The sequence below is a fragment of the Ixodes scapularis genome, unplaced genomic scaffold (assembly GCF_016920785.2).
Source record: "Ixodes scapularis isolate PalLabHiFi unplaced genomic scaffold, ASM1692078v2 PGA_scaffold1__304_contigs__length_218370807, whole genome shotgun sequence".
Taxonomy (NCBI): domain Eukaryota; kingdom Metazoa; phylum Arthropoda; class Arachnida; order Ixodida; family Ixodidae; genus Ixodes; species Ixodes scapularis.
Genome location: NW_024609846.1, coordinates 171,000,147 through 171,025,932, shown reverse-complemented (window position 1 = coordinate 171,025,932; position 25,786 = coordinate 171,000,147). Strand labels below are relative to the sequence as shown.

Sequence of the window (25,786 nt, the reverse complement as noted above, 5' to 3'; positions counted from 1 at the left end):
TGTAGATGAGAAATTTAGCCAGTGTAGTGCAAGCGCTAGCCTGGGGTCTTGAACGTGCTTCACGCAATAGTGATACACGACCGCACGCCGGTACGATGCTCATCCAGATCGAAACTGACAGGGGTGGGGACTGAGCCCAGGATCGCTGGGTTCTGCAGCGCGAGCTTTCGCTCCACGTGCTCCAAGCTGGTGTGCGCTAGCGCACTCGGCCACCGATACCTTTTTTTTCTTTATTACCTGCTTTACTCATACCAAACACATAAACACACATATTTACATTTCACACACGTGGTTACATGACATGGTTACATGACAGGTATATACAAATGAGAAAGAAATATGAAATAGTCATCCCTTCAATGGCTGACGTTGACACCTCAAAATTCCCTCAACGTTTCGAGCGTTTCAATTCTAGGTAACCAATCAGGTACGGTCTCTTGTGTCCTTTTGCAATGTACGCCCCAACATTTTGTCGAAAATACATCCTGGCCGGCTGAGCATCCCAGCGGTTACGTCGAGGTGCGGAGTATAGGGTAACCGCGTTTGTCACCCTTTGTGAGTGCGGTTTGCTTCAATATTTTCTGCCTCAAGAACAGGAGATCGACCAGGAATCGATGCAGTCACTGCGCAGATGACAAATGAGGTGCATTCTGGATAACGTGATTTTCATTTGATATTTCGAATGATGCACGAGGTAGTTACAACTTTGACAAGTAATTTAAAGCGCTCCTGTTCTCGGTTCACACGTAGTTTGTGACAAAACAAAATAGTATTGCTTTTTAATTGGCGTTATTTCGCGGTTTTCATTCGTTCGCATTAGCCTAAACCCAGAACCATGGTGCTCGACGTCGCACATCGACATTTTTAACTCCTAGACGTCCGCCCGTGTCCCACATCAGAAACCGGAATTTTAAGTTAAAAACGAGACGTTGCGATTATGAAATGCACACTTTCATGCAAAGCTAAAGCAACTGAAATTCAGAAAAAAAACATACCAAAACATGCACCTTTACAATAACATTGTTATCTCTTATGGTGAAGGCTCAACAGCTGTGGCATTCGTATTCCCGCACGAATGCCTTTCGACTCTTAGAGAAAGTAAGAACACAGTGTTACCGCCTTTATTTCAACAATGTAAACATTTGCAAGCTTGCGCTGATGAGGCCTCAAAACCGAAACTCGCGTATCGTGACTGTGCTTGCTACACCGGCCGCTACCCCCCATCTCGTTGTCACGCCACTTCCGCAAAAGGTCACTTAAACTGCCAGTAAACACAAAAATATCCCAGATACATTTATCTTGTAGAATATCACCTTATTTAATAACAATTCTGTCAATAAGCATTTAAAAAAAATCTGCGCCCGGAAAAACGAAACAACTTTTAGATCTGCCGGCACTGTATTTTTGCCGGATCTGCCGAATCTAAAAAAGTTCGACACAATTTCGGCTTTGCCGAATCCCAAGATTCGGTGCCGAATTTTAGATTAGGCAAAAGTTCGACCCATCACTAGAAAATGCACAAGGAGGCAGCTCATCAGTTTGCCAGGCTGTCGTCCACTTCAGTCACTCCCAATATAACAAACGCAAAAAAAAAAAAAAAAAATTCGTACGTTCAAATTGTTTTTTTCGGTATTTGTTCTTTTAGCGTTTTGATGGGGCAATGCTGAAATCGCAATGGCTGCGGAGTTACAATAGAAAGCAATAATACGATACAACTTTTCCTGCAGAATTTGCAAAACGGCTCAAAGGCACGAAGAGCAGCTTGAGCAGGCCGCAGGTTTCGAGCACCCAAGAAAGTGCTCGAAACCTGCCCCGCGTTCCCCAAGGTAGTCGAAAAGCAAATAACGCCCGCTTCCACGAGCTCGATAAACAAAAGTATACGAAGGCGATGGCGCCGCCGAAATAGACGCGCGTAGCAGGAACGCAAAATATCGCAACGATCCATCAATACAAAGAAAGGATCTAACGATGGACAGGTGAACACGAAATACCCACGGACTCTGGAACGATATCGCGCAGCGATTACTGACAGCGTTTTCTCGACGCAGGGCGCGCATCCACCGTGCACCGTCATGCGAGGCATCCGAAACCAGACCGGGAATGGGGCTAGGAAGCGAGCAGATCAAAAGGCGGGCCGCCGGGTACAGGCGCTGGTGACGCAGCCGGCTATTTACTCCTTTTCACGTTACGCCGCGGAACGCGGCGTATAGGCAGCGAGCAACCCCAGCCAATCAGACGCCTCGTCTGTGCCACGTGACTTTAGGAAGGGACGCAGCGACGAGTAGTCTCGCGATGTTTTCACAGCGCGGGAACGGCTGCAGGATGGCTCGTAGAGCCGGCTACGTTCCATCGTGAGTCGTCAAACAGAGTAGGGTTCCTTCTGACGAGATCCACGGCGTGCCGCCCGCACACAGCGAGAAACCGGGCAGACGCTGATCGTGCACTTCGCCTTGCACACGATATACGCAACCGCCAGATACGAAACGGGACGTGGGAGTGACTTTCGGAGAGACAGGCAGCGAACTTCTTCCGAAAAAATAAAATAAAAATAATATAACTTTTTTTCTTCGTGTGCAAGCTACGAAGGAGTTTAAACCGACGAAGGGCACAGAAAGGAACCTCGCATTAATTTAGGCCAAACGCGGATATTTTGATGTTCAAACGCCGTATTTCGGTTATTTTATAGGACGCTTTCACCGCGAGCATTCACCGCGAGAAGCCTCCGTCAAAATGAAACAAAAGACACGTTCTACGACACATGACGCTGAACAACAGTTCTCGTTGCCGCTTTCTACTTTCGCGCACAGAATTCGTGGTTAGTTGTTTGGACGTCGGTGTGCTACAGTCGCTACTAACTTGAATCGTTTTTCTAGAATAATGCCGCCGCAATTTCATGGACGGCGGAGCAATCTGTGCAAACAATCGTAGATACGTTGTCAAACCATCGCAATCTACCATTTTCAAAACTCAGTCTACCTAAAGTCACTTGGATTCAGTTACTTTAAGTCTCCCTAAAGGCTGAACTCGTGGAACGAATTATGTGACGAATAATTGGCGAACGCCGCCCGCCGGCACGCTCGCTTTGCGCGCGATGTAGCAGCCACTGCGTTGATTCCACGCGCAGAGCAAACGCCGCCGGCCAAAATTCGGTTATCCGGAGCATATTCGTCCCATGGAGTTCAGCCTTTAAGGATACTTTAAAGCGGGGTCATACTGCTTATACATCGTACAAAAGACAGTCAGCATACAGATTCGAACACGAGTCACCGGGAGATCCGTACTTCGAATGCCCCATGGCATTGAGTTCACGGGGAAACTTGGCATGCGGCATTCAAACCCCGGATATTGCGGTGACCCCTGTTTGCAGACTTGTTTGATCTATGAGGATTGTGACCCCAGTCCAAGTCTACCTACCCTGTCGAGCCAAAACCGACGCTCTATAAAGGGGGGTCTTACGCTGCTTTCCCACACCAGGAAAAGCGAACGTTTTCAAAATCGTGGAGCAGAAAGGGGGAGTTGATTGTACCAGGTTGGTCCTACGTCGCCCTCGATTCACGAAATCCAGGGTGCTTACAGTTCGGCCATTAGTGAGGGGATACTGCTCTAACAATGTACAGGACACAAAGACAGGACATAAAAGAAAATGTGTGGCAATACACTGGGAAAAGTTTACTGTGAGGCGAGAACGGGAGTTGAGGACGAGGACGTATAGGGATGAATTTCAGGAGACAGACTTTACGTGCTGGCGGTCATAATGAGAGCGAGACACTAGATCACTTGGTTTTGAAGTGCACGGAGCTTCGCCCTGACATCCCTGAAGGGGTAACAGATGTGGCCGGGGCCCTGGGTTTTATTGGCGACGATGGAGGAGAAGAGGATTACAGTCAAAGAGGCGATTAGAAGATTGGTAGAAATTATCTAGGGAAAATGGAATGATGCACAACTAACTAGCACAGTTGGGGATAGGCAGCACAGGGAAACTGGGTATCCTTCCTGCGTGGCTCCGGCCCATAGTCTCAACCCTGTCCCCCAGTGGGTTCGGTGCTGGGGTAACGTGTTGCCATTGGCAACACCAATGGCAATTTCCCTCTGGGTAAACCTTGTCGGTGTTACCGTAACACCGACAAGGCTTTTCCAGAGGGAAATTGGCGACTCCCTCGCCGGGGGCAAGAGGCGAGGGTTATGTTTTTTTAGTTTTGCCCGATGTCACGAAGGTCATCCTGGTGACATCCTACACCGCCTGGTGATGGGGAGGGAAAATTGGCTTAGAAGGGCGGGAGGAATCATGTTTGTCTTTTCAGACTTAGGCTAGGTGGCGCAAGCTACCGCCCGTTACAAAAGATACAGCCATTAACATCCATCCATCCATTCATCCACTGAAGCTTTCGAGACTGTCACTCGAGGGCTCGGACCTTTCAAAAGGGTATATTTCCGCCATGCGAGTAGGAAGTCGTCTCGTTAATACGACGCAGCCCCGCTGAAGGAAAGATAGATCGAACAGCAAATTCGCGCGCAGGTAAAGCCCCACGGCAGTGTCCTCCCCACAAAAAACGAAAAACAAACACACAACAAAAACCGTCTTCAATCTTTCAAAGCCTGGCACTGATGAAATCACGCCCCCGTGCGCATATTGACGATATGTAAAGAGAACATCCTAACTGCAGCGAGCCAAATTCTAAAAAAATAAACTAAAATAAAAACTCGCAAATCAAGTGTGGAAAAGCGACCATGGCGGCACTCAATGGATCACTGGCTCGGCCTAAAAGAAGAAAAAAGAAGCACGCCTCCCGTGAGAAAGAACAGGAAATTTGCTCCGGCACGCGAGATGGAGGGGAGGCGATCGAGAGAGAGAGGGTCATTGATCCTGGTGCCAAAGACAGACGGGCCGACAGACGTACAGACAAAGGGATTACGGGGGAGGGCGAGTCGCTCTGAGAATCAATGCAAACCCAAGGCGTCAGAGAAGGCGAACGGTGGCCACGCGCTCATCAACGGCTGCCGAAGAAGCCGGGCAGCGCTGGCAACGCGAACTATACTCGTTTTCACCTCACGGAAGAAAGCAAGTATTGCGCATTGTTCATACGCCGCGCTAAGTACTTACAAAATTTGGTTATCGGAGGAAGATGCGATACTTTTGCCGCTTGAAGCGTGTACGTCTTGATAAGACAGCACATAGTATCAAATGCACCTACGTATATCATATCTCCAAATAAAGGGAGAAACTGGTAATACACCGGGAGGAGTCTGACCTTACTACGGTTCTTGAGGTGAAAGCGAGTATAGGGATGTGCCGAACCTGCCGAGGGGACAGTTGGACCAGGTTCGACATTTCCGAACGTTTCACGGTGAGTAGTAGGTCTAAAGGTTCGACCGAAGTTCATCGCGCGTGCGCGGCCATATAGAACTTTGTCTAGAACGAGCTGACGTCATCTGGCGGAGGAGAATAACGCATTAGCAAATTAATCAAATCATTAAAACATTATATGCTAACCTATCGGAGGAAGATAACGCGCGAACAAAAAATGATGGATAACTAAAATGGTATTTTCTACTTCCATACCGCGTAACCACAATGGTAATCAGTTTCCTCAACTTTAAAATAGACAGTATAAATTATTTCTTAATATTATTTCTATACGTAGAAGTCGGGCAACAATGTTCAAATGTCGACCTCTGTCGGACTTGGCAAGATGACAGAAGGTTCGGCGAGCAAATCGAACCTCGAATTTAGGCTAAAAAAAAATCGCGACATCCCCAGAGCCGCAGTCCCTCCGCTCATAGACATCGTACAAAAGACCGTGTTCGCTCCAGACACGATGGCCAATTACCTGCGGTCTCGCCCAAAGAGTGTCCGAGGCACGTTCGCTTCGGACACTGCTCACAGGAACACGCCTCACAGGAAAGCGATCGTCGGATCAGAGCGCGTTGGCACCGGTGGTGTGGCGCAAAGCTGAGATCATCGGAACACGGTTTTTGTTGTTTCTTCAAGAAGAAACTAGGGTACGTTTAAGTCGGTCCTCCGTCATGTGCAAGATCGAAGACAACACGTTACCAATCACCTGCGACTAAAAATATTCCGCCCTTGTTTTCAGAGAAGTGTTTTTATATATAAAGAACAAGCTTCACACGAAACTTGTCCAAGGAAGACAAAGGCAACCGTTGCCCCCCGAACCACCACGTAGCTGGCGTGAAACAACGCGGCAAGCGATCGATAGAGCAGAGGTGGGCTAGAACGACGTGCGTGCAGGCGGATCAGAATCGCAGGCGAGGCATCAATTATTCGTGAGCAGCAGACGCGCCGGCTGTGGTTACCCGTCTGCTAATGTGATGCCTTCTACCGCGGAAGCAAAGAAGGAAAAAGAAAAATGAAAACGACTCCTGAAAGTCGATCAGACCTTTCCTCGGTTAGGTTTCGCGAGTACAGCAGACACGCAGATAGCTTCCCCTACACCCTTGCACCAATCGCAGACTCGACACACAAGTCCGAAAAACGAGTTTCCATAGAACGTCCGGCACTGGACAACAAATCGTCTCTATGTGATAATTATAAGGATTACTCGTACATAAACGATTCCGGACGTACATGAACGATTGCGGACCGCTGTATATATGCATTGCCATTTCTATGAATCCTCGGGATGAAAGAATCGAGCCGGCGCGAAAATCGGGGCATATGCACCGAGTACGTGCGAAAAAAAACGACGTCTATCATAGGAGGTGCAGTTCAAAGTTTTAGTTGTAAGTTGTTCACTTATGTCGAGAAGGCTTGAAAAGCTGGAGGTTCATTCAAGACATGCCCAAACTGCCGTTGCGAGCAACATCATCAAGATATGGCGCGCGACTCTGAGACTTCACTCGCAGACGGTGGTGGCAATGGCAGCCTAGAAACTCGACGTTACACATTCTCGGCGCTTTGATCTCGAACAGCGCAAGTACACGAAAGAGACGTGAAGCGAAACGACAAAACAGGCAGTCGTAGAATTCAGCTGGAATCTGGCTCCCCGACAGCTCACTCTCAGGTCCGTTTATGCGTGTCATTCTTTTAAGCCGGGTGCTCGCTTCCATTGTAGCTCGATGTTTGAGCTCGTACGGACACATAGCCAGAATTCCTCGACAACACCCGGCACGCTCGACATTTCCCGCGCGGAGGAGCGCCGGTGTGGCGCTGTCGATCGGAACAAGACGCCTTCGCGTCTTCAAAAAAAAAAAAAAAAAAAAAATTGGATCAAAAAAAAAAATTGGATCCCTTCACAACGAGCAGTAGTTGCGAGCCATCATTGACGACCCAACCTTGCCTATCGAAATGAACTTCCCGAATTTCCCAGGCTTTCTTCGACTATTTTGTCAATCTTTCCCGACAGACTTCCGAAGAGGGACTGAAAATGTGCCCGAAGTGAAGCTTTTACGCGAAAACAATCCGACAGTCTCCCCAGTTAAAACTTGGGTTCGCTAAAAAAAGTTCGTTCGGACAAAATCGTTCACGAAGATTTCGGGGTAAAACAGCGCAACGGACGACGTAAATACGAGACCGTACAGAGCACTGTTTCGTGTTTACTTCGTCCGTGTCCCGTTGTGCTGTTTTGCCCCGAAATGTCCGCGAGACGTTTTTACCCGAGCAGCTGAAATGAACTCGACCGTCGTGCTGGACAGCCTGTAGAAATATAGCAGCGAGTGCGGGTGCTCCCAAGAGAAATTCTCCAGTCGTGAAGCCATCTCAGGACGGAAAGACGGAATGTGGGAGAGTTCGATGCGCGCGCTTCGAGAGGAGGTGAATCAAGATGAATCTCCCGTTTCGCCCAGTACTAGACACGCATCCATCACCAGCCGCTCGGTGAAAAAGTTCAATTTCCCTGACCGATACTGGTTCGGGTGATTAAGCAACCCCCATTGACAATTCTCTTTCTTTCTTTAGGTTGGTAGGGACGCCCTGATCGGGTGACTAGGGAACTCCCTTCCCGCGCCTCACCAAACCCCTCCCGAAAGTCACGCAACACTCGCGGCAGTGGATCAACACCTCCTAGACAACAAAGCCGTACTGCCGAATGAGATGGCGTCATCAGCGAAGGCCTACGCTGGCCACAGATTGGACACGACGATTGCGTCAACGTTCGGCTCAAACCAGGGGGGGGGGGGTGAAGGTGGGTGAGGAGGAGTGGCAAATCCCGTGTGCCGACATCCGGGGTCCGCCAGCTGAAGGACGACAGTCGCAAGGTAATCGCGAAGACTGAAAGCTCTCAGCAATATAAACAGTGATAATTTAACGTTGTAAACTAAATTCCGGGCTATTCTGACGCTTATAAAAAGCGATATAGTCATTACGCTCCATTACCTTCCCTTCTGTCGAAATCTCGGAAATTTGGTGGTTGCGCGATTTCGTATTCCTGGGGCGCGGCCACTCGCGCCCCATCCGCGAAGCCGGTTTTCTGGTTTAGTTTTGCGTAGACGTGAGAGCGTACACCTGCGCGCTATGCAAAAAGAAAGCTGCGGAAGGAACGCGAATATCTTTCCACCGGTAAGCTCGTGGATTGTTGAAGTTCATGAAACTGCTCTGATGATATAATTATATTCGTGAAATCGAAGGCAGTTGGTAACCATGTGTGGGACCCCGAAGGTCTGCCTGCATGCTCCGCCGCTTGCATGCGGCAGCAAGAATGCACGGGAAAATGGCGGACCTTTTCCTCTAGACTTAGTATGTATGATCTCTATGGCTCAAACCTGACTCGAAGCCGAGCGCTGACGCGGCGCTCGTTCCCACTGGTGTCCAACTTTGGTCTTCGCCGCTGGCGCAAAAATGTCGGCACTTCGGCCTCGTCTTCTAGACGGTGTCGAGTGGATCGGCTTTGAAGGCCCCTAGCGTCCTCCGCGGTTAGAACAAAAAGACGAACCGAAGCGTCCCGCGGGCAATATAGCCTCTTCGGAAGCCCCGAAAGCCGCGAAAACAAGACCCACGCGGAGAAAAATAAAAAAGAAGTGCCGCCCATCCAGCGGCCGACAGCGCCAGGCCGGCTCGTTAACGTGTGCCCCGTTAGCGGAGGAACCCCGCGGCGGCTACCGGGCACGGCGCCAAACTACCGTCGCAATACGTGCGTCAAACTCGGGGCAAGCCGAGCGTGTATGGCCACGGGCCACCGGAAGAGCGGAGCGCGGTTTAATAACCCACTGTCGAAGTAAGAGCTATGTCGGACGCCGCGCTCGTGACTAGCGAATGCCGCCCGTCGATCTCTGAGGGGGCCGGTGTGGTACCGCATGGTTGTGCCTGCGGATGGAACGTCGGAGCAGCATCGGCGCGCCCCGTCGTTCCCGGAATCGAGACATTCTTAGCTGGATCGAGTGACGCCTCGGCGTGCCGGAGAAAAAGTACCGAGTTGTTAGCAAAATGTGGGCGGGAACGAGACCATCGAAGCGCCAGCCAAAGGAACACCGTAGCACGGAAATGCCAGCGCTCGTACCAGGTACTGCGCTTCCACCGTACGAGTCACTGCGCAGAACCATCACTTTCCCGTACTTTCAGATCGCGCGTGCAGTCTTAGGCCTGCCTGACACTAGGACAACGTTTTGTCGCAGTACAGTCAAAGGCACGGCGGCGCAAGAGCACCTTGAGCGCCGCTTAAGGCTGTGTACCCGCAGTACTCCTTCCGTCTTCGGAAATGTCGCAGAAAATTGCCCACGAGTGAAGGCCCATTCACAGAATACTATTCGTGTTACTGGGGCCCCGGGACATTCGTGCTGGTTCATCCGCCGCATGCGAAAGCAACTCACCACGGTGCTTCCACATAGCGTAGTGCTCGAAACACTGTCGGTGTGAACGCGCCGATTGAAAGCTCCAAATGACCGGACAACTTTCTGGTGCGTTTCTGAAGAGAACAGGCGTGCGCGTTTCCACAGTGGCGCGAAGACCCGCGCTCGCGTACCCTCTGCTGGGCTGCCACAGGACGTTTTCTCCGAGGAGACTACGATTCGTGTAAGTGCGAGGAAATACCAACATACAGACGATCAAACCTCGGAAAATGACTGCCTGATCTCTGTCGCAGTCACCGCGGCAATCGCAATTTCGGTCCAGTCAAAAGCATAGAGCAGAAAAGTTGTTCCTTTCACGTCACTTTCGATTCACGAAATCGAGGGTGCTTGATTTAGCCCACCATGATCTATCACCGCCATTAGAGCGACGCTATTGGACCTTTTGAGACTGCCACAATTTGACGAACTTTTGAAAAGGGGTCTATTGAGAGGTCCGGGTGAGATTCCCTAATTCCAGGAACCGAGATGGCGACCATAGCCTGGCGCTACCTTGCCGGGGTCCAGTTACTTGAGTACAAACTAGAAGAGGCACTCCGGGCTTCCAGCTTCCCCGCCAAGCACGCAAGCCAATGCAGTGAAAGCATTGGTTCAGGGCAACATGGTCGTGCTTCACTCGCACACCACTGTAAGCAGGGAATTCGAGACGAAGTCTATCGTGTCGGTGGAAACACTCGGCAGAAACTACAGGAACAAGATCGCGGCTTTGACAGGAGCTACGGCGGAACGAGCGCTTTGCTCTACTCCGTTTCACTGTACGGCGCACCGCAAGGGACGCCGAGAAACTCCCGAGCCAATTTAGCGCTCCGTGCCTTTGTCAGGATCGTCATGCAGATGTTTGTGAGATGGAATAAAGCCGGGCATCGGAATCGTTTAGAGGATATAGTATTTTCAGACAAGCGCCAACCACCTCGAGAAAAAGCTCGAACACCGAAGAACGGCGCCGAGAAAGGAGTCCCGCCCGCGGAAGGGGGCGCCCAGTCCGCGACGAAGAACACAATACTGACGAGACGACAAAAGGTGCGCGCCAACACCCGGGTGTCGGATACACGCCTCGGCGGCGCCACATTTTCCACCGTGCTCTGCGGGGACGAGAGGCGGTAAGCTACACACACGAGCATTGTCGGAAGGCAGGTGCCTCGGAAGAAGACGTGGGGAGAGTCACCTTCCATCCATTCGATCAGATTAGATTAGGCCATCGGCGAAGCGCCGACCTCAGGCTGGCTAAGAAGTACCCTGGCGCCCGAACGACGGAGTGCGGCTCGGAGAAAAAGGCGGCCTTATCTTCCCGCGGTGAAAAAAGACAAAAGATGCCAACTCAGCTGGACGCAATACACCCGCCGCATTGGAATGGAGTGCATCGGCGAAGCCGCCGCGTCGGTCAGCAAATACCGCAGCCTGCGTATGTTTCGCTGATAAGCGTTGCTGGCAGTATGGAGTTACGTACGTTAAAGCATCTTGCAGATCAAAAAAAGAAAACCAAGAATGGCGCGTTTCGGAGGTTTGATTGTGCTTCGCGGCATCGCACAGTTAAGCAAGGGGGTTACGACCTACGGGCACGAGCTGCCACGCAGCTGTCGAAAGGGCATGGACGGCGGCTGCACGATTTCCGAGAAGGGTCTTCCGAGGTGATAAGCGAAAGCCCCCAAAATGCGCGCAAACTGGAAAGTCCCGAACCGAGAGCACCCTTATTTATATATGGCCATATATGAAAACATATCTGGGCCATGTATGGCACTTCCGTGCGGGGTAGTACCAAGATTCATCACAAACCTTTCAAATAAAAAAAAAAAGTAGTTTTTTTTTTTTTTGAGAAACGATTTTATAATGTTTGCATTATCTAAGAGTAAGGAAAGTAGAGTGAGGAAAGTGTTACTTAAGTGAGTTCCATCGCCAGGTGGCGCCAGCTCGTTCACAATTTAAATAGCCTAAATTTAAACGGATGGGTGCAATAGTCGAATTTCAGTAGAACTTTGAAGGAACTTCGAGCTGAAAGTTTCGAAAAGCTGAGCCGGGACGAGAGCTCCGAGTTCGACAGCTTCGGCCGGTTCCATTTTCAGCGTCCGTGTGTACGAGCGCGTGAGTTGCTCGCTTTGCGGAGCGATGAACATGCGCGTGCTGGGCTGAGGAGATCGCACGCTGGGGTGAGGACAACGTGAACATGCAAATGGTGTACCGCAAGCATAATGCCCCGCCTGGTGACCCACGCGTGTATGCGCGTGCAGCGCGAACATAGCTTCGACAGGCTTGTAACCGCACGGGCTTTCCCGCACGAGCAGACAGATGGCGGCGGCCAGTAGCCACGCTTCTCGCCCTTCAAGATGAGGCACCCGCACCCACACCACGAATACGAAACAATATAGTGGGTCCGCAAAACGAACTCTCATGTACGCTTGTAAAAATGCATCGCAAAACTTGCGTAAAACAAAAAGTGTGTGTGTGTGTGTGTGGGGGGGGGGGGGGGGGGGGAGGCATGCGGTGCCCCACGCCGTCTTTTATTTTTGGAGACCCTTCCCTCGCGTGGCGGCGGCGACTGCACCAACACCTCGCTGAAAACCGCGAACCCTCCTGTCTCTCTGGACGCGTTGGCGCAAGCTGGCATGCGGGGGCCCTAACTCAAAAGCAGGAGCGGGCTAGGCGGAAAATACCGGTACGACCGGGATACCGTCCCGACTTTACGCGAAAAAGAACAACGCCATCGTACAGTGTTGGAGGTAACGTCTTTCAAGGAACGGTGTTAGCGGTAGCGGGTTACATATATCGGTAACTTGGTGATGGGCTCGTTACGTAGCGGAACAACTGAAGGGATATCTTACGTTATTAATAAACGTATAGGATTACGTTAATCGATACATATCGGTGCCAGGACTTCCATGGAGTAAAGACGGACGACATTTCAGTATATTGGTACTCAAAGGCGGCAAGCTACGAGTTTTCATGCACCAATCGGCAAACGTTTACACTCACCCCAGAAACTAAAAGCACAAAAAAAATTTAAAAGGCGATAAGAATGGCACCGTATATCTCGCGTAAAAATGTAAGCATTTGCTTCCCCGAACATATAAATAACCATAATAAGCGAGGTACATTTATTTTCGTAGGCCATATAATGCGATACTTTCATCTGGAGGGAACGTAATTGTTACCTCAGCACACTATATCCGTATAGGACGGTAATTTTATTTTCAACTAACGAATAACGTTTTTCGTAACCGCAGGTTTCCGGCGACGCTGAAACGTTATAACAATTAGCGCGGGAGTTTCTCTGTGGGTCGCGGGGTGCTTCGCTAAATTACCCCACCCCTAGCCAAGGCCCCAAAATAGCTTTCGTGGATTAGATGACTTCCATAGTGGTGGCTTTGAGAACAATGGATTTATGCGAGGCGCTCGCTAATTTGGACGCTGGGCACGTTGACACGTGCCTGACATAACACAACTGCAATTAAAACGATAATATAAACTTGTTATATTACACGCTCGCCCACATCGCATTTGTAAGTCACGAATTAAAGTATGATTAGATTTCATCTTCGAAAATCTTAGTGAAAATAGCATTGTTGTGCTTGCACTTGTTGGTTTGGCGGTCGTTTTCTATTCGATATGGGCGAAGAACGGAAACCCCGAGATACTTCGCGAATGAGCCTATACTTCGTTCTATATTTCGTTTCAGCTTAAGTCAAGACTCAGCCGATGCTACCAGCGCGAGAACGTGGCCCTGAACAGTGCTTGCACTGCACGAGGGCGCGTGCTTGGCAGGGACGCTGAAAGCCCGGAGCTCGCTGTTGTAGCTTTCGCCATGCTCACTCAGACTTAAAATGAAACGGAGTATTCGCAACTCCAACGCCCTATAGGTGGCGGGGCGGTAGTTCCAAGATGGCGGAAGAGACGGGGATAGATTCTCCAGGATATCCCGTGCGCCTGCTCGCGCTGACGCTGTTCAGCGCGCTTAAACTGCTTTATTTGTCCACAAATGCGAAGCGGTTAGGGAGGGATCATATTACAGGTGATGGAGATTCTAATGCACGTTAGGAAAACGAGCATGTTATTATTTAAAAGTTGCAGAAACCTCAAATTGCGAAGCTTTGTGGTGAGCGAGCGTGTTTTAGGCACCGGCCACGTTACTGTTTGTGGCAGAATATTTTTGAGGGCGATGAAGATATGTTTGCGCTTTGCCTGGCCATTAGTGTTCTAAAAAGAGAGCCGCGAACGGTGACCGTCAAGCTTTGGAAGAGCAGCACTCACAATATCGGTGTCTTCGCGTCACAGCCTCACAACTCGCTGCTCACCGTCTCGGTTTTAGTGTATTGGAACACGTAATCAAACTGCTCTATGCTTATTGATAGAAAGTTTGTTACCGCAGGGCTATAGCCTGTGGTAACAAAATGGTACACCGCACGGTATACCGTGCGGTGTACCATTACAACCGCAAGCTCGCGCTGCGCCTTTGAAACACTATTTTCAGTGCGCTCCAGGAGCGTTGCCGTGCTCATCACTCTAAAAAAAAAAAAAAAATGTTGTAGTTTTTACACCCCTTGTCACATATTCGACACCTCAAAACTTCAGGTCGCCGTGCAGCCCACTGACGTCAAACTGACGGCCCCAACTTTTACGAAAGGCTTGACGACGGCGCAATATAAGATATTAAACAGCTAAAGTACACATCAAAAAGTACCAAAAAAAAAAAAAAAGATACACCGAGGTTCTGCAGTAAGGGAAAAAAAACGATTCCTTTTTTTTTTCGGTCATTTACACTTAAGCTATTTTAATAAGTTGCACAACTCGGGTTTCAAGCCGCTCGTGCAAGCTGGTAGCGCCGGTTGAACGTCAGTGCGCTGTACGTCCAACTGAAGTTTAGGGGTGTCGTACGCATGCGAATACTGCCTATTAACATAATCGGCGTGTTTAGAACGCTTATTTATTGCTCTATTACAAATAAATATTTTAATTTACCGTACTTTTTTTTTGTGCCGTGTTATTGGCAACATTGCGGTCCCTTTGGCCAAAACTGAGCGTTCTAAGCTCTCGTCACGAACGGCTGGCTAACACAGACGCACTTAAAATGCTTCGAGCATTTCTTTATTTGCTTTGTAGTTACCTGAAAGCAAGTACGAGTATTCTGCCTTTTTAAAGTGCTTGGAATAAATAGTCATGTTCCTCGTAACGGCCTTAAAACACGAACCCATTCCCGATTTGTGTTGCTGAACATACCGTTGCGCGACGAGTTTTCTCCTACTTATGGCAAACAATAGACTCTTCGGGAGACCGTACTATAGAGTTCCTCTTCATTAGCGGGAGCGTCTTCCGTCACGTTGAGCACAGATTGAGCTGGCGGCCATGCACAAGTCCAGAAATCCGCAGCGTATGCGATACACGAAAAGTCCATAAGAGAATTAGGCATCCCGGTCCTTCGTGCAACGCTGCTTCAAGGCGGAGCACAAGAATTCCTTTTTTAACGCGCTCACTTTTGTTCGTTAAAACGGCTTCGCGCATCAAGGCCGACAGTCTGCCACCGTTTCCGCGCCGCCGCCGCCGCTGCCGTCCCCGGTCCTCTGGTTCTCCGTTCGTCCGCGGGAGGGCGAGCGGCGCGCTGGAGTTGCGAATAGTAAACGGGCTGCCGAATGCGGGCGAATATGCCTTGCGACGACGCAACACGTTACCTGGGAGTGCCCCAAGCACGCTGCGGCTCGCTTAGGGGCCTTGGGTGACATCCCGGCAGCCGACCGACCTAACACCTTTGAGGACTGGGTGATCCCACAGGACAAGCCGCCGCTATACAGTGCGGTTCTTGTGGAACCAGCTCCGCAGGTTCTACGCTGACGGCGGACCAGCGGGGGCTCTTGCACCGATGGCCATCGGCGACTGCGAACTCCCTTTAATTGTCCCGTCGCACAGGCGTGGTTCGGAGCGTTTGACGACGTTTCGCAGTATTGCATTCTGAAACGGCCGTCGGCCGGTCTCAGGCACGGCTGTGTGTATCTTTAATGCTTTTTTTTTTTTGTTTGCTTGGTGCGGACGTTTCAAAGCAAGAGCAGCCATGCATAGCATTAAATAGGCGTTTTCTCAACTCAGCTTTAAACAAACGGGACCTTAGCCGGAAATCTTAAATATTAACTCGCGTAAGGCGTATACAAGTTTGACTAAGTGACTGCGATTAGGTTAACAGCATCACATGAGAATATCGTAACGAACCTCCAGAAACTCGTTCAAGTGCGACTTTTATTTGCACGTTCCCTCATTACAACACGGAAGTCGAGGGTGCATCTCTGCTACAGGTCAGTTAGCACGACCAATATCTTCTGCTTTTCCAAAAAGTTGTGTTTTCCAGGTTATCCGACTCGTTTAACGTCGCTTGGAACTTCCAGTGACCGGCTCGAAGCTCAAATATCTTATAGCTGACCCCGACCGACCGACCCTCCCCCCTGCACCACCCCCCGGTGTTCACCGAATTTTTTGTGCATAGTTTCACTGGGCCCATTTCATCTGGCCGACTTGAAACACGAATTTATACATTCAGGCACAAATCAGTTGTATGTTTACGAGTTTTTGCTGACAGTGAACACTCTCGCTGACAGCAGCTTTGCTGAGAGTGAGAACATATCCGGACATTATGACTAAATTGCCACAGAAACGAAGCTATGGCTCATAAATGTAAACTACCAACCATTTCTGACAGCTAGAAAAAACAAAACAAAAAAAACGCCATCATAACTTGAAAACCGATAAAAATCTTGCCGCCCGCAAAACGTCAATTTGTCCAGCTAAATGACCCAGACGTCCCCTAAATTTAGCGCAAAAACCGCTAAATAAGCAACACTGCTTTTTGCCGTATTCTGGCTCCTTTGAAATTCTGGCCTATTGGGGAGGAAATCTAACAGTCAAGCCGCAATCGGCGCGCTTCAGCTGTGGGGACAACAAACCCATTTTCTCGTTTTTGATCCAAGAAATCGAAGACGGCGATTCGAAGGAGGCCCCTCGTGCGACCAAAGCACTGGTGAGAGCCGGGCTAGGCGAGGTTCAATTTGTTTGTTATGCTCGGTTAGTAAACAACTGGCGGTGGGGACAAGTAAAGCCCCTCTATCCTAAGAAAAGTGGCGCCATTCATTGTTGTGAAAATGCTCGAGACACGTGCCGCGCGCCACTTTTGGGGAGAACATGGTGTCTGAAATTAAGCTCAGTGGTGCACTTAGTCGCCAAGATCTTCCCAAGGGCTACACGTTGGACGTGCCTCTTGCATCGACGCACATTGTGCTACTTTTACATGAAGCGGCTTTATAGGGACAAGCTCGATAAAGCACCTCATAGTTCGATCTCGTGCCCAATAGCGCTTACTGAGAACCGACTTTGGGGGGCCGAAGTCAGCTCATTTCGTATGAGCACCAAAAAGACTAAATCTGATCTCTTCTTTGGAAATAAATTAACCTAAAAGGGGCTACTTTTCCACTGCGTTTTCTCAGTGGCCATGCCATAGCACTGGCAACTCTTAGCGTTAAAAAGGCGGCGATCTCGGGCCCCTTTAATACGCGTAATAACTGGGTACAAGGTCCGTACCCTTGGAAAAAACAAGTTTTCAGCTAAAAGGGGCAGAAAATAACCTCAGGCGAAGGATCTTCATCTCGATCAAGTCAAACATCTGCTTCTCGCAAAGTGTTGCCTCGTCGATCCAAGTACATTCGTTCATTTTTTACGCCCACTGATAATGACCGCCTGTCACTGTTCTGGTCAGCCGTAACAGGTACAAAGACCCCCGGGAAAGACCTTACAACTAGGAACGTCGCCTAAGGGCCGTGGTTCAAGTTTATGACCAGGTTCGACTGCTTTTCGAACTCTAATCTCAAAGTTCGACACAAGTTCGACTATTACGCACATAACTTGAAAACGAGCTGCAACCGCCTGGCGAAGGAGGGGTACGTGCAACATTTTAACGAACTACATCTAGAAGCCGACACGTTTGCCTTTATATTGTGTAAGAAATGCCAATTCTCTAAAACCTAAAACAAGTTATATTATCAATTTTTACCTACCGTAAAATCCCGAGCAAGCGCCCACTCAAAATTTGAAGATTATCATTTAAAATTGGAAGATGGGCGCTTCTTAGGTCAACATGTAAAGTTGTCCAAGGTCTCGTTAAAGTCAGGAAATAATGTTTTCGTCAATCCTCAGACGTATTTTGCTCGAAGGTGAGGTTTACCAAATGTTAGCGACATCCTCGTTTACAATGAAGGTAACTGTCGGAGTAACTGCTCAACTTTTTGTTGCCTCTTTTACGGCAGCCCAATGGGTCTCTGCTTCCTGCAACCGTCCAAGGACCGGTAACTCGGTCACCAAGGCTCGCCCTCGTTATACAGATGAACTATGCAATTCAAGGCGGCAAGAGTTGCCGCGTGTGAGGGAATATTTAACCGACCGGTTAGTTACCGCAGTCGGTAAGCAACTGGTGAAACCTGCCTCGTCAGCTGGCCTTAGTTGCTCCTTCGGCCCCCTAAATCAAGCTTGATGTTCTCTAGCGCTTCAAGCACTTTGGGCCACCGGTACGATGAGGTCTCGAGGCCGCTGCCTTACCAGTGCCAAGGTCACTGTGCAGCGTATTAGATTGTCACGATGCACCCCCGTTACATGTCAGCGAATGGTTATCGAAAGTCTACTACCATACCGAAGAACGCACTACAACTTTTCGCTTCCCGGATTATGGAAGAGGAAATCTACCTGGACTCTATCTCGAGTTTAAGTTTTAAGTATTCCTCTGTGTTCAATCTGGATTTCAGGTTTCCAGAAACAATTCCAGTTCCATAATCTAGATAGGGAAAAGTTATACCGAGTTATTTTCGGTAGGGTAGAGTAAAAACAACCAAAATCATAAGGCGCCAAGCTATAAAGTTGTTCAAAAGCCTCGACGAGGTAGAAGGGTGAAAGGCACGCTTGGGAACTGGTGTAATCTGGAGGCTATGCGGATTCATCCGGGCACCGCTGATCGTAATACAGACGACTACATGTCAACGGCCGCGATTCTTCGAAGGACAAGTCTCCTGCACCGTGTGTCCAACTACTTATTTTTGCTGCATCACCTCCCCTTCAGTGAGACCAGAGACGCACCAGCCGCGCGAGGCAATACCACAGATGACAAGGCTTGCGCCTCATCACTAGTGCATTCACGCAGCACCGCCTAGCTTACCGCCAGCTAGCCTCCCAGCGTCTCACAGCAAGAGCGACTAGCACGGGACGACCCGGGTGGATGGTTGCACGAGGCTGAACCCTTTGAATCGGGCGGCGACTTGCGCCACCTAGCCAGCGTTTTAACATTTATTTAACCCAAAGACTCAGTGGAGCTTCAGCGGGTCGGGGTCCACTAACGATGACGTCTTGGGCAGGCCTTGTCTTCTAGGTGGCATTGACTCCAGGCCTTCTGGACGCATGGCGAAAGCCAGACGCCCGTAGTAGTGTCTGCCGGCCTCCGCCATGAGGGGCAGCCCCCAGCGCGGACGCCCGCGCAGATCCCCGCGGAGACCTGGCGAAGGGCCAACTCGACAGCACGCGGGGCGCCGCCCTCTCTCCGCCGAAAGCAAGCAGCCCCCCAACCGAAAGTACCAATTTAAATGAGCTCCCGTCGGCGTAACGAAATCGAAGGCCCATCGAAATGGTCGACCCTGCGTAGGCCCTGATTATAGACGTGCTGCCGCGGAGGTTATATTTGACTCGCTCGCTCATCGCGCCTCCTCCTTGCCAGCGAGCTCTCGAAACCGTCCCGACAAACGCGGAGAGCGAAACAAGTTTTTTTTTTCGCGGTTGTAACGGCACATTGGTGCTTACGTAACGCCCTGTTGCGAGTCTGGAGAAAGGGTTAAAAGAGCGTAGCGTGTAATCGCGTTTGGGGTACGTCAATGGAGAAGGGCGGCAGCTGCCGGTGCGTGCGGTGCTGCGGCCTGGCCAACAAAGTTCATTCCACCGGTTTGACGGCAGGTGGGACCTTCCAACGTATAAAGTTGGGTCTTTGATCGGATCCAAATATATACAACGACAAATGGGAAAACAAGTAGCCCAATCAGACAAGAGCGGTTGAAAAACAGACCTCTTTATTCGAGTAGCTCCTAAATGTTTCAAACAAATTAAGAAAAAAACGATTTGTAGTATAATTTAGAGTCTTTCTGATCTCCTCGTCGTGCCCAAATTAATCTTCCTTCGAAGTGCACCTCCATTTTGTGCAACAAGGAGCCACGACGCGGTTCTAAAGCCTAGAAAGAGACCGGACGCACGTCCCTCTTCGAAGCAGCCATTATTGCATTGCCTCCGAAAACTCCTCCCTGAGCTCGGTCATGAACACCAATCAATCCATCTAGGGCGACCAAGGCACATATTTCTCTAATAATAAAAAATACTCAGTATTTTTTGCTGGCCGGTTCTTTTTCGGCTCGACGGGGACGCTACCGCCACTAGAAAAACTCGCCAACAATGTCTAACTGACCGGTCTCCAACCAGTGTCTGCCGCCTGTCCGCCTGGTGACACGATAGCGATTCCGGTGTCCGCGCAGCGACTGTAAGCGTACCTGCGCCAACTCGCTCTCTCAACACGAGCCGACAAACGAGGCTGAAGACCCGTCCCACAGCAGACGGTTCTCGCCCACGCTGCGTGCCACCCCACGAGCCAACACTAACCGCGGTCAGACTCCTTATACATCGTACAACAAACACGGCGTTCGCCGCAGACATGACGACAGAATTATCAGCTAGCAAGTCTCGAACACGCTCTACATACGTTTGTACGCTTCGAACAATGCCTGCTGACTGTTCGGAAATTAAAAACAGCGCGGAAAGACGAGGACCAGACAAAGAAGTGACACGGACGTAGCGCTGACTTACAACTGAGTTTAATGAACGGAAACTCGCAATATATATTTGCGGTGTCACGAACAAAAAAGAAAAAATTCAGCCCATGTGATGTATCACCAATAAAAATAAAACAATGATAAAAAACATTGAAAAAACATTGAAAATAAAAATGAAATGCGCCATGACACAGCCGTACAAAGTATGTGCTAAAAATCGAGCAAGTCACGGAACCAGAAAATTCAACTCTTTGCCTGAGAGGGCCACGGAAGGACTGCTTACACATGCTGCACCCAACCTCGCTATCTCAACAGCCTCTAGAATTTCCCGAGTAAGTTGGTCCCTATGACGCTTAACAACCTCACACCGTTGGAAGTCGGGAAGGCACCCACAGTCGCGGCAATGAATGCCCAGGTGACCAGACACGGTTGTGGAGACACTGTAAGCGTGCTCTCTCAACCTGTCGTTGAGACAGCGGCCCGTCTGGCCAACGTAGCGCCTGCCACACGTCAGAGGGAGAGAATACACAACCCCCTCCGAACACGGAACGAAGCGATCTCGATGCCTCGTACTGCATCCCGTGGCCGCCCTCGAAGAAGGGTTAACAGCTCTGCACAACCTGGACAGCTTGTCCGGGGCAGAGAATAAAACATCGACGTCACACCTGCCAGCAATGCGTTTTAGGTTGTGGGACAGGCCGTGTACGATATCTTTCAGCAAAGATATTGCTGAAAGATATCAAGAGCAGCCCTATGAGAAGTGAAGAAGAGGCCAACAACAGAAAGGGAAGGGAAAGAAGAAAGTTTGTGGTTATTCCCTACGTACACGGCCTGTCCCACAACCTAAAACGCATTGCTGGCAGGTGTGACGTCGATGTTTTATTCTCTGCCCCGGACAAGCTGTCCAGGTTGTGCAGAGCTGTTAACCCTTCTTCGAGGGCGGCCACGGGATGCAGTACGAGGCATCGAGATCGCTTCGTTCCGTGTTCGGAGGGGGTTGTGTATTCTCTCCCTCTGACGTGTGGCAGGCGCTACGTTGGCCAGACGGGCCGCTGTCTCAACGACAGGTTGAGAGAGCACGCTTACAGTGTCTCCACAACAGTGTCTGGTCACCTGGGCATTCATTGCCGCGACTGTGGGTGCCTTCCCGACTTCCAACGGTGTGAGGTTGTTAAGCGTCATAGGGACCAACTTACTCGGGAAATTCTAGAGGCTGTTGAGATAGCGAGGTTGGGTGCAGCATGTGTAAGCAGTCCTTCCGTGGCCCTCTCAGGCAAAGAGTTGAATTTTCTGGTTCCGTGACTTGCTCGATTTTTAGCACATACTTTGTACGGCTGTGTCATGGCGCATTTCATTTTTATTTTCAATGTTTTTTCAATGTTTTTTATCATTGTTTTATTTTTATTGGTGATACATCACATGGGCTGAATTTTTTCTTTTTTGTTCGTGACACCGCAAATATATATTGCGAGTTTCCGTTCATTAAACTCAGTTGTAAGTCAGCGCTACGTCCGTGTCACTTCTTTGTCTGGTCCTCGTCTTTCCGCGCTGTTTTTAATTTCCGAAGTATGTACCAACTCGCCCAAGCCTCAACTTTAGCTGCTGACTGTGTTTGTATGGGGGCCGTCCCACATGGAAGACACACGCCCTAGAGAGCCTGCAGGACGTCTTTTACACGTTGTACTAGCCACGTGACGGCGGCTTCGTATAGGACAAACGAAACAACCCGAACAGATCCTCGCCCTAAGGTGATTATCCAATCTGCGGCATCTCTACACCCCATGGCTGACGGAGAAGCGGGAAGCTGCGCGCCGACCTTCGTCCGTCCCTCTGGCACACTCTCCGCGAAGACTCATGAGGCCGATGGTGCGGTCACGACTCTCGGAGGGCAGGGCCAATTACTCCCGAGCCCAACGGTCGCTCGCAGTTTTCACGGGGTCAGCTCGGGCTACGAGCCGAGACGCTAACCTCCGAAAGATGAACACGTTCGGGCGTCGCGCGCGCACCATGTCAGCCACGTGGGATTCCACGCCTATTGACAACCTCATATATGCGGGGCGTGGCAGACGAAGACACGGTGTTCGCTCTGCAAACATGACAGAATTACGTCTCGCTCATGTACGGAGCACGTTTGCTTCGTACATACGTATGAACATGTCTGGAGACAATTTGTTAGTGTGGCCAATGTGACATGACCGCCATACAGGGAAGAAAAGGGCCTGAAACTTGTACGAGCAGCGAGACCGTGGCCTTAGGGTTACAGCCCAGTAACGGCAGGCCCACTTGGCTTTGGCTTCCTTATTGGCTAGTGGATCATTCTCGTTGCCTGCGGAGCGAAAAGAGGCTCGGCGCAACACCAAACTTGACGGGACGCGCGGGTGCTGACACGCGTCGAGAAAGACGCCGTATGCCGTGGCATCGCATATTGGACGGCGCTCAGGTTTTCCTTGCCGATTTTTGTTAATTACTTCGTTGTTAAGCCTCGCAACCAGAGCATACATTTCAAAGCAAAAAACGTCCAAGATTCCAGTCTTTTTTATTTTTTTTAATCACGTTGCTCACGGGCAAGCTCGTCTCAAGTTTAAAGAGAGAGAAAAAAAAGTTATTGCCCTTGTGCAACATATCCTTGACATTTACTGATAAGAGAACCAGCGTCCGCACACTTAATTCGGGGTGGCACTCTTGTTCGAGAACAAGCTTGGGATCACAGCGAGAGAGAAAGCGAGAAAGAGATCGCCCACACCTTTTTTACAGTGCGCTATCCTTTCCATCTGCAATATCACAAGGACCCAGTACCCTTTCGCCTTTAAGGCACCTTTACCCACACAAAAGGACATCGAGCCTGAAAGAAGCGACTTGCCGACTCTGATGGCGCTACGAAGATATCAGCTTATACGACTCCAAAACCGCAGATAAGAAAAACCGAGTACGCGGCGGTAAAAGAAATAAAATAAACACGAAAAAGCGCCCCATGGGAAAGTATCTCCAGATGTAACGACTTCCTTATCTTGTTCACATACTTTCCTCGTTATCTAAACGTTGCACCGCGCTACATAGCCCGTATAGGCTAGGGGTCAAGTGGATGACGGTACTACATTGAAGGGTCGTATCAGCGTACAGACATTTGCCACCCATTCAACGCAAGTCGAGCCACGGCGTTTTGAAGAACGCGCCCGAGTGCAGAATGCGAGCAAAGCAGACAGTATCATCAAACGACAACGTAGTCATCTGAATAAGCGAGGAATATCGGCTCCAGCTTGAGAATAGTTTTCCCCCTTCACAAAAAGGACCGAAGAGCAAATAAAAAAACGGCCACATTTGCAAATGGGGACTAAAGCGACTCGAGTGTCGCCGCCAGCGCTGTCACGCCTGCCCTTCCTGCAAATCGAAAGATAGCCGGACTCCTGGGAGCGGATGACTTACGAGGGTGTGAACCAGGCGGTCTATTTGCGTATCTCGGCGCAACGTGTTTGCGGCAAAACGCCGCTCGACGCAAAGAAAAGGGAACAAAAAAGAAGAGCTGTACGAGGAAGTCTGTTTGAAGAACCCGCCATTTCGCTTTCGAGGCGAAAGTTAGCGAGACAGAAACCAAAGACGAATAGACAAAGATAATAAAGATATATATAAGGAGGAACTTTTTTGTGCGGTTGGGTTGCTTCGGAGTAACGAATTAAGATAACGTCTAGTCCGGTTTCTAATTAATACTAGCCGGGTGACGAGACTTGAATACTTAAGTTGCCCAGAAAACACGCTAGCTACGACGAAAAAAAAAAAAAAAAGTACGAAGGTAGAAAACTTTAGCGAAAGTTTGCTGGAGGAAACGACGCAACTTTACGCACGCGCCGATAAGGCTTTTTTCTTCGTGGCATTTTTTTTTACAAAACGTTTAATGGCTAGTCTGAATGGGGCAACGGGCGGACCCGCCCCGCGAATAACTGCCTCCGGACTACGGCTCTCCGTGACAGCGGTCGGGTTCCTGCAAGTCGGCGCTACTAAGTTCACAGGGCGACCGATAGATTTGGATACTTTTAGTGCGACGAGCCTCGCGGAGCGTGCGTGCGTGCGTGCATGTCCCCTCGTTTCGGACTTTCGAAACTATAGGACCTCGCGAGGCGAGAGGCAAACCCAGATACGGAATCGTGTCCGTAACCTGGGAGTTCGTGGAAAATGAGCTCATAAGCGTCGAAAAGCGCGCCGATAGCCGGCGGGAAGTAAAGGTGCTCGGCTGGGAAGGCGCCGCAGGGGTGGAAAAGTCACGTGCTGTCGAGAGCACCGCCCGGCGTGCTCGCTACGACGCTCGCTCCTCGCTGCCTCGTGCACGCCGACAAAACGGCAGGAGCCCGGAGGCACGTCTCCGAAAGAACGGTGCTGAGGCATGTGCCCCTACTCGAGAAGTTGGGCGTGCGGCTCACCTGACGCGAGCCCTGGAGCAGGAAAGCCGCCGTGAACAGCCCGAAGAGAAGAAGCAGGCTGTGTCCCGATGCCATCGCTAGACATCGAATGACCCGCAGCAGGAACACACACACTCGTCCGCGCTGACACCCGCACAAGCGCCGCCGTGCCCACTGTGATGCGATGTGCCGCCGTCAATTTTGAACGAGCTCCCCCGCGCGGTTCCTGCTCCGATAGCGCCCTCTGCACTCGAATGGCCGTACGACGGCCGCCGCTGTCGGTGGCTTTCGGCTTCTTCTTTGCGGCTATTTATCGCCCTCTTCCGAGGCTCGGTTTCGTTTTGCAACTGGGCGCACGATTTAATGGCCGGTGCCTCTATCTGCGAAAATACGTGCTAGGTTTCGATAAATATGAGGAGGCTCTCCCGAAGTCGAAGAAGAAGCGGCGGCGGCGGCGAGGGACCGGCCGGTGCGGGAAACCGGTTGATGCTGGCGGAGGGGGGGTGTAAGCCGCCACGCGGGAACAGCGGCGCGCCGACGGATCGCGGGGAGTGGTACGAGAATATCGTCTGCTAACGCCGGCCGCAGCTGACGGCGTGCTTCGGCCGCAAGAATTCACACGCTGAAACTACACACCATCGCGCTGCGTGCCCCCGACCGCACTTGTTCGCTTTTATGCGTAGCGCAAACCTTGGATCCTTTCCTTTTTCTTTGCTGTGTGTTGGTATCGAAAGCTCGGCGCGCGGCCAGCTTGCCATGCCGCGAGCGCGCCGAGCAAGCTGG

The 25,786-nt window shown here is 50.4% G+C and overlaps 1 protein-coding gene across 5 annotated transcripts in view; it reads right to left on the bottom strand.

Annotated features, from left to right (window-relative positions):
- Window positions 1-25,494, bottom strand: part of LOC8039553 (basement membrane-specific heparan sulfate proteoglycan core protein) — a 430,543-nt gene extending 405,049 nt beyond the window's left edge. For 3 of the 5 annotated variants that reach the window (XM_040222262.3, XM_040222263.3, XM_040505272.2), the window contains exon 1: window positions 25,025-25,347. In XM_040222262.3, the coding sequence (XP_040078196.1) occupies window positions 25,025-25,099 (75 nt within the window). In that variant the 5' untranslated portion in view covers window positions 25,100-25,347. Of the gene's footprint in view, window positions 1-25,024 lie in introns of all 5 variants that reach the window. The other 2 variants (XM_040222261.3, XM_040505271.2) reach the window with 2 other exon arrangements.
- Window positions 25,495-25,786: the final 292 nt, after the last annotated feature.